At 44.0% G+C, this 15439-nt stretch overlaps 1 protein-coding gene across 1 annotated transcript in view; it reads left to right on the plus strand.

The window, feature by feature from the left end:
• The window catches only part of PIK3AP1 (phosphoinositide-3-kinase adaptor protein 1), a 114436-nt gene that overhangs the window by 40775 nt on the left and 58222 nt on the right, over positions 1-15439 (plus strand). Inside the window, exons 4-8 of the mRNA XM_060095776.1 lie at positions 6387-6523; positions 8956-9100; positions 11438-11580; positions 11709-11841; positions 14060-14256. Coding sequence (XP_059951759.1) covers positions 6387-6523; positions 8956-9100; positions 11438-11580; positions 11709-11841; positions 14060-14256 — 755 coding nt within the window. The remainder of the gene's footprint in view (positions 1-6386; positions 6524-8955; positions 9101-11437; positions 11581-11708; positions 11842-14059; positions 14257-15439) is intronic.

A 15439-nucleotide genomic window follows, 5' to 3' on the forward strand; every position in this document is an offset into this window, starting at 1 on the left:
GCAGGCGGACTCTCAACCACTGCACCACCAGGGAAGCCTTACATTTGTTTTGTCATAGATGATGGTCATTTACTGAAGCAGCATCATGAACGTGGCACAAAGCTCTGGTGCTCGCTGATTCTGTCACACTTGCTACAGCTCCCCAGTGTTACTGTGGGACTTCGATCTCCCACTGCATTTCTCTGTGTGAAGTAGTGTATGGGGAAACCTTCTTGTGTTCACTTGGCACAAATGCCTCATTTACATGTCATCCTGCCCCCTGTCTTCTTTCCTCATTAGCCCCTGACAGCTTAGCGAGACCTAGTTGCAAAATGATACACACACACGGGCACCACAGTCCTGTGGCTGGACCCAGTTATAATGTGGTCATCCAGATAATCTGGAATGTCTTTTCATCCCATTTTAAAGGCATTGTCCTCTAAATGAAAAGCCCAAGCACTGACTCTCGTAAGACTACATCTGTGGACTTTTGGCAGATACCAGTTTTGAGAAAGATTGATTCACATCCTGCCTAGATCCCCAAAGTTTTGAAGCAGCCTCCAAAATAACACAATATAAAAAAGAGAAATAGGAAAGACCAAGACCTGGATGAAAGTGTTAACAGTGGTTAAGAACCAAAATTGAAACTGAGCTACCTGGCAGCAAGGGCAGAAGGTGAAACACACCATGTTAGCTTGTTCTTATTGTCTAATGAGAGAAAGCAGCCAAGTTCTCTGGGGACACAAACTTCCTACCACTGAATTCAAGGAGTGTTTGCCACGAGGGCCCTTTATAGATGAGCTGGATGCACAAAGAAAGTCTTCTATAATTTCTCCAGAGTTTCTCCAGGCCTTATGAAAGCTGAGAGGATATTGTTAAATTTTAAAGCAGTAAGGATACTATTGGTGTCTTAATAAGACTTTAACTGGCGAGGATCCTTGGGGTTTTCAGTGTGCCTTCACTCAAATTTTTATTTATTTGAGTCGCAGGACAGTAAAGCTGGTGTTTATCTTCAAGGTGGGGAGGGGGCGAGAGGAATCTACACGTTTAAGTGGGAAACTTTGGGGTCATCTCACTCTTTCAGGTGGGTTTCAGTGGTTCTTTTGTCTGGGTTGGTATATCCTTCAAAGGAAACTCTGCATCTGCTCAAGTGGTTGGACCCTGGCTTGGTCTGTAGTGTGCTGTGGAAGAGGCCGAAGTGGCTGAAGAAACTTAAGTGAAGGTGCTGTCAATCAGCGCCACCAGAATCTCCCTACAGAGTGAATGGCATCCTGCCTGACTTCTTGAAATGAATTAGCTGCCAGTAGCTAATTCATTTCAGGTAACGAAATGAATAGACCTACTGGAAGGGATTGTTTATAGGACCCATCTGAACACTGGGGAAACCTGCTAAGTGCTGTACTATGAGGACCAATCTCATCGTAAATGATACCAAGCTGATGAAGTGATTAGCCAAAAGATTCAGGTGTTAACTTCTCTCTTCACCCATCCCCATCATCAAAGTGCTTTCTCATTGTGGAGAATATGAAAATACATGAACGGTTGGAAGGTAGGAAAGAAGGAAGAAAAGAAGGAGGGAGGGAAGGATCATGCAGTTTATCCATACATTTTCTTCTGACCTCTTAAAATGCATTTTCCTTCATATAATTGATATGCTACATTATAAGATATATGATTTTATATTCTGCTTTTTTGCTTAACATATCATAAGCTTTTACTTAAAACTCTTTGAAAATAATATTTTTAACATTCTTTTATCAGACAGGTTGTTTTTAGTTTCTCAGCAATGCAAAGAATGATTTAGCAGACATCTTGGTTCACTATCTTTGTCTACATTTTGAACAGTTATTTTCCTCCTTAAGAGAGATTTCTAGAAGTAGAATTATGTGGCCAGATGTGAACATTTTAAAGACTTGCTCTTTCTCTGTATATGGTCACATGGCTTTCCAGAAAGGGTGTACCAGTTTATACTTTCTTCAGCAACAAATGAGAGTACCTGTCCTACCTCACCTTCAAATAGTTACTAATTAGAAAAGGTGAAATAGTAATATATTATTTTTATTTGCATTTCCATGATGATTAGAGATAATGAATGATTTTTAATTTTTTTGAATGGGGAGGTAAGTTTTATTTCTTCCTTTGTGAATTATCTACTTATTGGGCTTTGGGTATTTTTAAAGAGATTTCTATGACCTCTTCATATATTAAGGAGATCAGCCCCTTGGCATATTTATGTCAAATTTTTTAACCAATTTGTGGTTTGCCATTGAACTTTTTGGTAACAGTTTTATTGAGATATAATTCACATAACAAACAATTTACCCATTTAAAGTATACAATTCAATGATGTTTTTGTATATTCACAGACTTGTGCAACTATCACTACAATCAATTCTAGAATATTTTCATCACCTCAAAAAGAAACCTCACACCCTTTAGCTATAATCTCCCAACCTCCCCCAGCTTCCCAAGAACCCCAGCCCTAGGCAATAACTAATCTACTTTCTGTTTCTATAGATGTGCCTATTCCAGACATATCGCATATTTGGAATCATATAATATGTGGTCTTTTGTGGCTGGTTTCTTTCACTCAGCATAATGTTTTCAACGTTCATCTATGTTGTAGCATATATTGGTATTTTATTCCTTTTATGGCTGAATAATTTGTCAATCCATTCATCAAAGAATGGACTGTTGGGTTGTTTCCACCTGTGTCTATTATGACTAATGCTGCCAAAGCATTACAATTTAGTTTTTAGGCTTTTATAAATTTGTTTACTAAAATTTTAAATTCATGCCATCAACTCTATTGCTTTTTGGATTCTATTTCTTCAGTTGTTTTTAAGGTAAACAAATCTTTTCCCAAAACAACGATAAAATTTTCAACCATATTTTTATCTTTTTAATTTTTAAAAATTTGTTTTCATTGTTCATTTCAATCTGTAATCCATCTAAATTTTATTTTGGAGTGTATAAGAATTAGGAAGATTCTAAACAGTCTCTCTGTCCCTCCATGCCCACCCCAAATAGCTAAATTTCTTCAGTACCATCTGCTGTCATCCTCACCAACCATTTTCTTTATTCTGTACTGATTTTTAGTGCTTTCTTTACCACATATTAAGTTTTTATGAGAATGAAACTTGATTTTGCAGTTGTCTATTGTATTTAATTGCTTGGTTTAATTTTTTGATACATTTAATATAAAATAAGACTATCCTTTATTGTTTTTTAAACTTTAGTAGGAGACACAAAACCTATATAAATGGAATTTTCCTAGATAGGAAAATTAAATGTTGTAAAGAAAAACATCATGGCAACTACAATTTAAAATTCAATGCAGCAATGGGTGTGTGACCTGTACTTTACATTTTATTTGAAAAGTGAGAAAAATTTTCTGTGTGATTATTGTTTTAGTCAGATTTTCTACTTATTTTGAGACAATTTTGGTAATTTATATTTTTCTATAAAAGTTGTATTGAAATAAAAAAAAACTCTTAGCAATGAGTTTTCACATCAGTATGTTTCTAAAATTCTTCTCCATATCTGCTGTTATCATCTCTTCCTTATTTGGCTTATTTCTATTTCTCTGTTCTTTTCTTGATTATATTTACTATAGCTTTGACTCTTTGGCCAGCCAACTAATTGGGTCAGTAATTTGGGAGAAATGAAGAGATTTTCTTTTTTAAAATTAATTAATTAATTAATTTATGACTGCATTGCGTTGCTGCACATGGGCTTTCTCTAGTTGCGGCGAGTGGGGGCTACTCTTCGTTGCGGTGCGTGGGCTTCTCATTGTGGTGGCTTCTCTTGTTGCGAAGCACGGGCTCTAGGCGCACAGGCTTCAGTAGTTGTGGCACGCGGGCTCAGTAGTTGTGGCTTGTGGGCTCTAGAGCGCAGGCTCAGTAGTTGTGGCACACGGGCTTAGTTGTTCTGTGGCATGTGGGATCTTCCTGGACCAGGGCTTGAACCTGTGTCCCTGCATTGGTAGGCAGATTCTTTTTTTTTTTTTTTTTTTCGTTATGCGGGCCTCTCACTGCTGTGGCCTCTCCCCTTGCGGAGCGCAGGCTCCGGACGCACAGGCTCAGTGGCCATGGCTCACGGGCCCAGCCGCTCCGCGGCATGTGGGATCCTCCCGGACCGGGGCACAAACCCGTGTCCCCTGCATCGGCGGGCGGACTCCCAACCACTGCGCCACCAGGGAAGCCCCGGTAGGCAGATTCTTAACCACTGCACCATGAGGGAAGTCCCTGAAGAGATTTCTTTTTTTGAAGCAATAGACTGTACTGTGAGATTCCCAATGAGATTATACCTGTACAGTAAATTATAATAGGTTGATACCCACCACGCTAGCCACACAGAATAGTGTCTAAACAATTCTAGAACGATAAGTAGTTCCAGGGAGCTTCTTGCAGCTTTAAGAAACTGACTGAATGTTTTAAGTCAATGGGGTTATTTTCTCATCCAGGAAGAACTTCAGAAATGCAAAACTGGCATGTTCAGGCATCAAATAATACAAAATTAAAGCTTGATGTGGTGTTATATAATTATTAAGAAGAAGAATATTATCCCTAATTTTTTGGCTCTTTCTTTCACAGATTCCCATGGTGGGTGGGAGTTGCTTGGATGGCGTGTACAGCTCTGTCCATGGAGATGGTCCCTGGTCATTTTAGTAGTAACCGGTCAAGGAGAAAAGGATGTGGGGAAGGGCAGATCCAATGGAGAAGATGGCAGCCTTTGGTTAATTTCGCTTGGACCGCAGAGAGGTGGGAAGACTACTGCACTTAGCCTTTGCAGGGGGATAATTAGCACTGAGTAAGTGAGGTAGGACTGAAAGGAAAGGAAAGATAGAAGAGATTGATGGTTCTGATGCCTAGTGATAAACAGTTCCTCCTTGAAACTCCCAGGGTTCTTTGCCCCCTCTCTTAGCACTAAGATCTGCCTGGATTCCTGCTGTGTGAACAAGGTCAGAGACCAAGCTGCCCTCAGCCCGGCCTTCTGGAATAGTGCGTCTTGGGAGAAATCACAGAGAGGGGATGAGCAGCAGGAGTACGTGCCTCACTGCCCATCACACTGTGGGGCCTTGTGTAGACATCTGTTAGCACACATGTCAGGCTGTAGGACAAGACCCCTGTCCAAGGCTGTGGGGCTTTTCAATTGCGTATCTGGGAAGCCTCGGCCCCTCTCCCAGCCTGAGAAGGTCCCTGGAGGCCCTTGCCTCACAGTTACAGCCCCAGGACACGGTGGTGCTTGGTTCCCCATCCCTGCTCTGCCACCTCAGCCCATTCCTGACATGACCTGGGATCTAGAGTGCAAGCTTGTGTTACAGCTTTCTGTGGGGACATATCGCATACCTGGTCTGCCACCCCAGCTTTCTCCCAGGAAGGACTGCACTCCTTCCATGGGAGGCCAGCCTGCAGGAATCAGCCAAGTTAACCCCTACCTCTCACCAGCCCTTTTAGGTGAGGGTTCTCTGAAGGTAGGATGGACGTCCGGTTCACCTTCATGTCCTCGCAGTACCTAGTATGTTTGTCTGGCTCTGTCAGTGGTTTAGGAATGGAGAAGAGCAAGCCCAACGAAGGGACTAGATGAACCTTCCATTCTTAACCATTTTGTTCCTCTTTGAGGAACACACACACACACATGCACACACACACAGAATCCTGCACACAGGTACCCTATCAATCAATGAGCCCTGGTTAAGAGCCCCCGCCCTAGAATGCTGGTAGGTTCCACTTACCCCATCTCAGCATTATCTCATTCTGTGCCACACCCTATCTGCACACCCCTGCTTGCCTTCACTGAATCTGTGCACGCTCTAATCTTTCCACAGCAGAGGTGTTGGCTGTGGTACTGATTTGGAACCCAGTTATACTCTAAGATTTGTTGAAAGTGATTGCTTTTTACCCTTGCTCCAGAGAGAATATGTTAGCTAGCCATGACCCTGAGGAATAATCGCTTCCTGGAAAGTGCAGGTTTTACTTGATGTTCAAAAGATGACCTTTAAGTGGACAGTCCGTTCTTGACACACACCCCCCCCTGAGGAGAAGGGGCCTCTTTCCTCACAATCACTGAAGCCAGCCCTGCAAGAAGTCCAGAGGTAAAGCTTCCAGAAGTCTATTGTTTGCGACTAGACCTGTCAGCCTCAGACAGCAGCCCGCCTCAAATTTTTTGGCTTTTCTCCACACCATCGTCCTCTTGTCTTCACCCTCCCCTCATGGCCTCCATGGTGGTTGACTTTTCCCCATGAGGTCCTCTTTCATGATTTCCTGAGTCACTACCTTCAGCCTGTATTTGTTTGACGGTCAGAGCCATTTCCTATTTGGTAACTTTTGGGGTTTTAATGGGGGTGGAACATGCCCAGCACTGCTTCCTTCTCTGTCCATTCAGCCGTGTTCTCTGTGCCACAGATTCTGGCTGCGACTCAGTCACTGACACTGAGACCGAGGACGAGAAGGTCCTTCCCTACTCGGAGCAGCAGAGCCTGCCCCTGAAGACTTCACCCGGGAACCTGATGGTGGTGCAGCCGGACCGCATCCGCTGTGGGGTAGGCACTGCTGGGGCTGGTGGATGGATGTTGGAGCATGGGCTTTGGGGCTTTTCAGTGGAAGTTTGTTGTAGTAAAGGGAGCGGGGTTCTCCTGTTGCACCTTACTGTAATCCCAGCCTTCCCGTGGGGTTTCCCTGTGCACTAGCTACCCTGGGACCCCCGGTGCCTGGGCCCTGGGCACACCTCACTCCTTTAAGTCAAAGGGCGATGAGCCCAGGAATGTATGTGTCATCAATCTAAGACATTAAGTTCATGATCAAAAACTTAGAACGTGTTGAAGACCAGCAGACGTGAACATTACAAAACACTTGTATGCCAACCCTGGAGTTAGAGGCCGGGGTCTGTTCCTTCCAGCCTAGCGCTGGGCATTTTGAGAGCTTGCTTCTCCATCAACTGGCCCCCTTTACGGCCCAAATGAATGCCTTGAATCTCGGTGGCTGAAACTTGCTGCCCAGCATTGCTTGCAAAAGGGAGAAAATTAATGCCTGAGCATGTGACTAATGTTTCCAGGGGTAGGACCTATGTTAAGAGGTGACCTGAATGTGATGGCCAACTGATGGGCCACTGTCATTTGAATCCTACCATAGTATTGATAGTTTTTCATTATCTTTCTTTTCCTGATGAGAAATGTGTGATACTGGTTCAGAGCACTGAAACACTTTTTTGTGGGTAGGAGCCCTGTGCTAAGTTTGCCACTGTGGGCTCCTGTAGGCAAGAGGGCATGATGGCCATGGAAATGGGAAGTCCTAGCTTCCCTGCACTTGTGAGTGGTTTTCTGCGCAGCCTGAGGCCACAAGGCATTGGGCAAGGACTCCCTCCATGAGGGCTGCAAACTGCTGCTTCGGGTTGGATTGAACTCATAGACATGTTTGGTTCCAGCTGCACAGTGTTCTAAAGAGTTAGGCATGAAAACCTGTTTCCAGCCTCCTTTGAATCAGAATCTGGTAATACCAGGCCTGAGATGAGCAGCTGGGTCAAGTGACCTTTTAGATGGGGCTGTGCATCCCCAGGTCGCTGGTTCTCATCACTCCCCTTTCTTTGTACCCACTTCACTCCTTTTCCTTACTGTCCAGGCCTTTGTAGTGGGCATTTCAGTTTCCAGTGTCCTCGTGCTCCTTCCTGCCTGCCCCATGCCCCTTTCATCCTGAGACCACGCTGGTGGGTGCCTGTGGGGAGAGGGTTTAGACTAAAGGATGATGCCCCTCCCATGCCCCCTGGTTTTCCAGGCTTTGGCTCCTTCTCCTGTGCTGGTTGCCACTGACCCAGGATTCTCATTGTTGCCTGCTTCTGGTCCCTGGCTCCTGGGGCGGCTGGGCTGGGGTTGGGTCCTGACCGTCAATAGGAGAGACACACTCGTCTTCTCTGGCTCCCCATGCTCCCTGGGAGAAGGGGCAGGTGGGAGAGGGCTGGACCTGCAGTGGGAGTCAGGTCAACCACAAACACATTCACATTCACCCTAAAGCAGTCTCCGTGAGCCAGGACCACATCCCCCTCCCACCTGTTCTGGAATCGTGGCCCTTGTCATGAAGGCCTACTATAAGGGCTGGAGAGCAGAATCTTACAATGAACATTTGGGGATTAGCTATGGCCAGAAATTCCTCCTTCTCCCCTGCTTTTTGGAGGGCCTGTTCTTTCTAGTTCAGTGTCTTAAGAGCTTAATCGCGTAACCAGCCCAGTAAAACAGATAATTCCATTTAGCAGGTTTGGCAGGTGGTCTCAAAGCAATGTAAAATAGCTACTTAGGTTGCTCAGTGCCTTGGGAAAATTAATCCTCCAGTAAGTTATTTTTGTCCATCTAAGAACAGCATAAATTGCAGAACCCAAGAGGGCTTCTCTAAACCAGTACCTCTCACTCTGTAAGGTGCATGAGTCACCCAGGGGTCTTGGTAAAATGCAGACTCTGGTGTGGTCGGTCCAGGCAGGCTTGAGATTCTGCATTTCTAACAAGCTTTCAGGGATGCCAATGCTGCTGGTCCCTTGGCCTCGCTTTGAATAGCAAGGCTGATCTAGACTAGTGCTTCTCAAACTATCTGTGGTGAAGAACTTTAAAAAATTTTTGTTGTTTTAAATTTCCAATTCTGCCATGGACCAATACTTTTATAATATACAACAAAAAGAAATGCTATAAAAATTAAATAAAAAGACATATGAAATACAAGCCCCAGGTTTTAAAATTATTATTAGGTTTGACAGACCTAAAATTACTCTATCAAATTGCTATTAAGGTTTATAAATGTTCACTCTTGGTTTTTGTAACTTGTCTTGTTGGGACTCATGGCAAGCAGTCACTGCCCGCCACTGGACTGCAGACCCCACCCTGCTCTGGAACAGCCTCACTAGGTAGAGCTGGGGCTGCAGAAGCTGGGGAGGCCCTCTGGCTCAGCACCCTAACAGGAGGGAGAAGGGACAATGACTGGTTTCCCGTTCCAGGCAGAAACCACTGTCTACGTCATTGTGAGATGTAAGCTGGATGAGAGGGTGAAAACAGAAGCCGAATTTTCTCCTGAGGATTCTCCCTCAATAACGGTGGATGCCAAGCTGGAGAATGAGTACACCGTTTCCATGAAAGCTCCCAGTAAGTTGCCCCATTTACCTCCAGAAATTAGGCATCATGTGAAGAGTCCCCCTCTTACTTTCTTTTACTTGCCGACAACTGTCTTCATCAGCCACTGAGAAAAGTGACAGCCAAGATTTGGATTTGGTTGCCATGTTCTATTTAAAGGAAAAGGAAGTTATATAAACATACATGTGTGATTGGGGCGGGGGGAGATGGATATACTAGAATGTTTATAAAGTTCATATATTAACATTTTTTGAAATTAGAGAAAAATAGGAAAAGTGGGGGAAAATGTCATCTGACACCCTACCACTCAGTCTTTTTTGCCTTTTTTCATAATTTTTATAAACATAGTTGTTCCAATAGAATCTATTACCTTATATTCCGTTTTTCTTTATGTAATCTTCATTTATTCTCTCTTCATCCCTTTACCCCTGTACTATTACAGGGAGTTTGTAACTTTCCATTTTATAACATATTTTTTCTATTACAAAAGTAATGTGTGCTCGTACAGCAAACTTGGAGAATACAGTAACCATAAAAGAAAGTAGATAGAAAATTACCCATATGCCCACCCTGCCAAGGAAATCACTGGTTTCTGTATTTTTCCACATCTGTGTACATAGCTTTATGTCTTGTAACCAACTTTCATTACCTGGAAATACACTATGAATATATTCCCATGTTAATAAATACTCTTTTACAAAATGATGCTAATGGTTGCAAGGTAATCCATTGTACAGATGTACCATAATTTATAAAACCAGTCCCTTGTGTTGGATCTATATCTTAAAACCATAATGTTTAAAGCTGTAGGGGCCTCCCTGGTGGCGCAAGTGGTTGGGAGTCCGCCTGCCGATGCAGGGGATACGGGTTCGTGCCCCGGTCTGGGAGGATCCCATATGCCGCGGAGCGGCTGGGCCCGTGAGCCATGGCCGCTGAGCCTGCGCGTCCGGAGCCTGCGCGTCCGGAGCCTGTGCTCCGCAACGGGGGAGGCCACAACAGTGAGAGGCCCGCATACCGCAAAAAAAAAAAAAAAAAAAAAAAGCTGTATAATACTCAGTTGAATAGAAGTATCATCTTTTAATTTTTCATTTCCTCATTGTTGCATATTTATGTAATTTCTGATTTCTTACTGTCTTATTTTATTTATTTATTTATTTATTTATTTATTTTTAACATCTTTATTGGAGTATAATTGCTTTACAATGGTGTGTGAGTTTCTGCTGTATAGCAAAGTGAGTCAGCTATATGTATACATATATCCCCATATCCCCTCCCTCTTACGTCTCCCTCCCACCCTCCCTATCCCACCCCTCTAGGTGGTCACAAAGCACTGAGCTGATCTCCCTGTGCCATGCGGCTGCTTCCCACTAGCTATCTGTTTTACGTTTGGTAGTGTATATATGTCTATGCCACTCTCTCACTTTGTCCCAGCTTACCCTTCCCCCTCCCTGTGTCCTCAAGTCCATTCTCTATGTCTGGTTTTATTGTCTTATTATTTTAAATGATGATATATTGAGCATCTTTATGCAGGCAGGGTTTTTTTCTTTTGTGTTTAGGATTATGTCCTTGAGATGGAATCCCTGAAACAATGGGCATTTTTAAGGGTCCTGGAAGATAGTGCTTAATTGCTGTATGAAATATTACTATTCTCATTTATTTGCTATACTGTCACCAATGCTAGGCATTATCACTTTGAATATTTTTGCTAGTTTGATATGTTTCTAAAAAGTAGTCCATTGTTTTAATTTGTATTCCTTTGATTTGTAGCGAGGTTAAATATTTTTCCATGTTCTCTACTTGTCACATTTCCTCTTTTGTGAATCGAATCTTTATGGCTGGTGTATTTTTAGTTTTTTCTTTTCCCCTCAAAACCCCTTCCTGTGGTGTAGAAGAGAGAGAGCACCCAAGGAGAGCACATAGTAATGACGGCAGCAGAGCAAGTGAATCAATTCTACTGGCCCAATGGGGCGGAAGCTCGGAGTCCCACCGCCAGGTCCCACCTCTGGCGACCACTGCCCTTTGTATAAAGTGCTTTAAATTCAACTCTTCTTCCTGTCTGTTGTGACACTGGGCCTACAGTAATGAGCAAAACAGATGAAAATCTTCCGAAAGTTAAATTGCAGACCCAGTGAGGATAATTCCTCTGACTCAGAGCCCTCCCGTGTGTTAGTGTGCCCACTGCTACTTCTACTGTTTCCCTCACTTCCCAATCTTGCAGCTCACCTCCAAGATCTTTCTTCCAGTCCCCAATTAATTTCTTCACCATTTAAGTAATCCATGAACGCTTTTCCCTGTACTCTTGTACTACAAAAAAAAGAGCAGTTTTATAGTATCTTTTCTTCTGTTCAGACCTATCATCTGGGAATGTTTCTCTGAAGATATATTCTGGGGATTTAGTGGTGTGCGAAACCATTATCAGCTATTATACTGACATGGAGGAAATTGGGAATTTATTGTCCAATGCTGCAAATCCTGTGGAGTTCATGTGTCAGGTAAGGATGATGAAAGGACACTGGAGTTTTCTGGACCTGTAGTTTCTGCTCATGGTTCACCAGTCTCAAATCTGCTGGATGGGAGATAGCTGGATTTAAAATCTGACCATCTTCACTTTTGTATTTAGGCCTTTAAAATTGTGCCCTACAACACAGAGACCCTTGATAAACTGCTAACAGAGTCCCTAAAGAACAACATCCCTGCAAGTGGGCTGCACCTCTTTGGAATCAGCCAGCTGGAAGAAGAAGATATGATGACAAGTAAGTCAACAGTCAAACCTCAGGAAACCAGCAGTGGGGTTGATTCCAGTTTGTCGGTTTCAATGTGCAGTCAGCCCGTGCTCATGTTTTCTGCTGGGTCCTGCTCTACAGCTCATCCTCTGAGAAGCAGTCATTCTTCTCTGGCTAGCCCGAGATTCTTCCAAATTGTAAATCTGAATATGTCATCCCCTTACTAAAAACCCTTTGTGTTTCCCACTTGTCTTCTAGATAAAGTCCAAACTCCTCAACCTTTATACAAGGCCTTCCCAAGGGGCTCCTGCTGCATTTCTGCTCTCACCTCTCTCTACTCTCTCCCTTGGCTTCTGTGCTCTGCTCTGTGGAAGGTATGAACTTCTTTTACCTAATGAAAATTCCGCCCTGCCTCTTGCCACCTCGACCCATGGGAACGCCGTTTCTTCCTCCCCTCATCCTGCAGCACTTCCTTGGGTAGGTTCCATCTACCTACTGCAGCTCCCCTAGCATGCTGGGTTCTTGTACTCTTCAGCTGTGTCTGTCTTTTTTGCTAGTCTGTCAGCTGGATGACGACAGGGACAGTGCCTGGTGGCTCACTGTAGGCTCAAAACAAATATTTGTTTGATGAGGGAGGAGCAGTCTCGTGGGCATATGTGACATGCCGGGAGCTGGGAGAAACACTTGCATGGGGATGATGCCTGGCGCGCCTGGTATGGTTCTTTTGTAGACACCACTCTTCCTTCACATCTCAGCTGCACTACACAAATGAGACCCAAGCCCCTGGTTACCCAGTGCCTGCGTTCCATCTTTCCACAGCCTCCGAGAACCATAAGGATGAGGTTATATTACCTTCATGTCCTTCTCCTGGGCGCATTCTCTTGTTGCCTCTCTCCATTTTCCTACTGTGGAATGTTCTTGCGTCACTTCCAACAGGTGTTAATATGCTCTATTCTTGAACTTGAGGCTCAGGAGGGAGTATTTCAAGTTTGATAATCATGGGGGATCCTGGGGACATTTTCAGACCTTCGTTCCATGGATCATATCCTGGTGAATAGGAAGCTGAGTTTGTCTTATTTAAAAAAATACATGTGTGTGTGTGTGTGTGTGTGTGTGTGTGTGTGTACACACACACATAAAATATATGTATATATACATTTATCTATCACTCGGGTTTAGAAATCAACTTTTATGAAAATTTTAAAAAAAGGTTTGTCCCCAACTCCACAACACAAACACGTCTATTTCCTTGGTTGAGTTTAACTTGCTGTATCCAGATATTAGTAGATGGAAGGTGTCATGGGGATCCAATGACTCTCAGAAGTACTTTGTTTCCCACAAATCAGAGGGTTAATGGGCATCCTGGGGTTCCCACGCATTAATACCATCATTCAAAACCTGTCCTAAACAAAGAGCTCATTGAAAACCATCTTGTTAATCCTTCCAGGTCCCTTTGAGATAGTCTGGAAATATTTTCTAGTTCAAAACTAAGGACCACAGAAAGGCTAAGTAACAGCCCCGGGATTACTTGGCATACTTTATGAAATCGGGTGTAAGAGCTAAGAAGATGGATATATATATTTTTTTGGCTGCGCCACGTGGCTTGCGGGATCTTAGTTCCCCGACCAGGGATCAAACCTGTGCCCTCGGCAGTGAAAACGCTGAGTTCTAACCACTGGACCGCCAGGGAAGTCCCAGGATTTCTTTCTTTTAATCAGCGTAAAGCAATTGTTTTAAAGTGCTCTGAAATTTTAAGAGAACGTCAAAACATGATCCCTGTTGTACTTTGTGGCTGCTGCTTAAGACCTTAGAACATCAGCACATTTTGGACTAGTATTATTTCTCAGGATTCTCCGATCCTTTTAAAGAAAGAAGGTAGAATATTAATGATTAGATTTGCTAATTAATTGATATATCATTTCTTCTGTCATCTTCAGTGGTGCCACAGAGGAAGCTGTTAGATGTTAGGTCAAACAACCAAGAAGTAATGATTGAGCACCTGCTAGGCTTCTAGCTTCATCTCCATGAGCAAGGTGCCCCGTGCCTTCCTTTCTTTTTTTTTTTTTTTTTTAATCTTTTGGCCATGCCGTGCAGCAAGTGGGATCTTAGTTCCCTGACCAGGGATCAAACCCACGACCCCTGCAGTGGAAGTGCAGAGTCTTAACCACTGGACCTCCAGGGAAGTCGCCCCACCACCCCATGCCTTCCTTTTTATCTGACCATTAAGTTTTCCTTGACAATTTTTCAGATCAGAGGGATGAAGAGCTGCCCACTTTGTTGCACTTTGCTGCCAAGTATGGACTGAAGAACCTCACTGCCTTGTTGCTCACCTGCCCAGGAGCCCTACAGGCCTATAGTGTGGCCAACAAGCATGGCCACTACCCCAACACCATTGCTGAGAAGCACGGCTTCCGGGACCTGCGGCAGTTCATCGACGAGTATGTGGTAAGGTCAAGGCAGGAGAGGCTCTAGGATTAGAAATGTACCATGTGGTTCCAGGGCTGCCTTTTCACTAAAGACCTGGGTGGATTTCATCTCTAGCATGTTCTCACGTGCCTCTTCTGGCAGGGCCAGTATGCGTGGGCTTAAGAGATGAGTTCTGGAGTCACATGGATCTGGATCCAAATTCCTCACCAATACTTGTCAGCATGTGCCTTTGGGCAAATCATGTATCTGTCCTCTGTCTCTCTCAGTTTCGTGATATGCGGAGAAAGTTTATAATAATTCTACCCTTAGGGTTATTTTGAGAATAAGAAGAAATAATATGTGTAAAGCACTGAGATCCACCCTTGAAGAATTTACAGAGCATTGATAGAGTGAATCTGCTGAAGGTAGATGCTGATCCCTCTTTCTCAATCACCTCCCCCCCCACCTCCAGGGTACTTGGCAGGATGCCCCCCGCTCCCTTGCCCACCGTCAGGCCCAGGTGAACTGTTAGGCTTGGTTCCTTCCTTAGCAGAGACCACAGTAAAGCTCTGCACCTGAGGCTTCAGGGAGGCCAACCGTGAGGCCCCACCTGCTGACAACCTCTCTCTCTTTCTGAGCCCCTGCCCGTCTTAAGGTTTATCTGCTTCCCTGGTTTTGGACCCACAGATCCTCCTTGATCACTGACTTCTGGGTCTGTCTTTAAGTGTAATCTCATCCCATGCCTAGGCCTTGTTCCATGCCCCAGTATTGCTTCCATTGTTTTGGAGGCAGCTGCCCTTCCTGTCTCGACCCTTTTCTGGTTTTCCTCCATTTTCACAATTCACAGCAGTGACGTGGGAATAGCTCATCCTCTCACATGGGGCTGTGACCTGAAAAGGAACAATTAACACGACCTCCAGACAGGAGTGAGCCTGACACCTCCCCAGAAACTTAGCTTTCTGCTCTGTGCTTGACAATCTACAAGGCAACGACTCACTGAGACATACAGAGGAGGCCTCCCAAAATTTAGGGGGTGATTAAATGTATTGAATAAACAGAATAGCATGAGTGCCTGTTTGGGGCATCATTGACTTAAATGAGTCTAAAAGGTACTTACAGTCCAGGAGTGTTTACTTCAGTTTACTTTGGAGTCAAAAATGTGTAAACTGCAGTGTTTCATTTCCCTGCCAATAGTTTTTATTAAGAACATACTGTATTCATA

The sequence above is a fragment of the Mesoplodon densirostris genome, chromosome 1 (assembly GCF_025265405.1).
Source record: "Mesoplodon densirostris isolate mMesDen1 chromosome 1, mMesDen1 primary haplotype, whole genome shotgun sequence".
Lineage (NCBI taxonomy): Eukaryota > Metazoa > Chordata > Mammalia > Artiodactyla > Ziphiidae > Mesoplodon > Mesoplodon densirostris.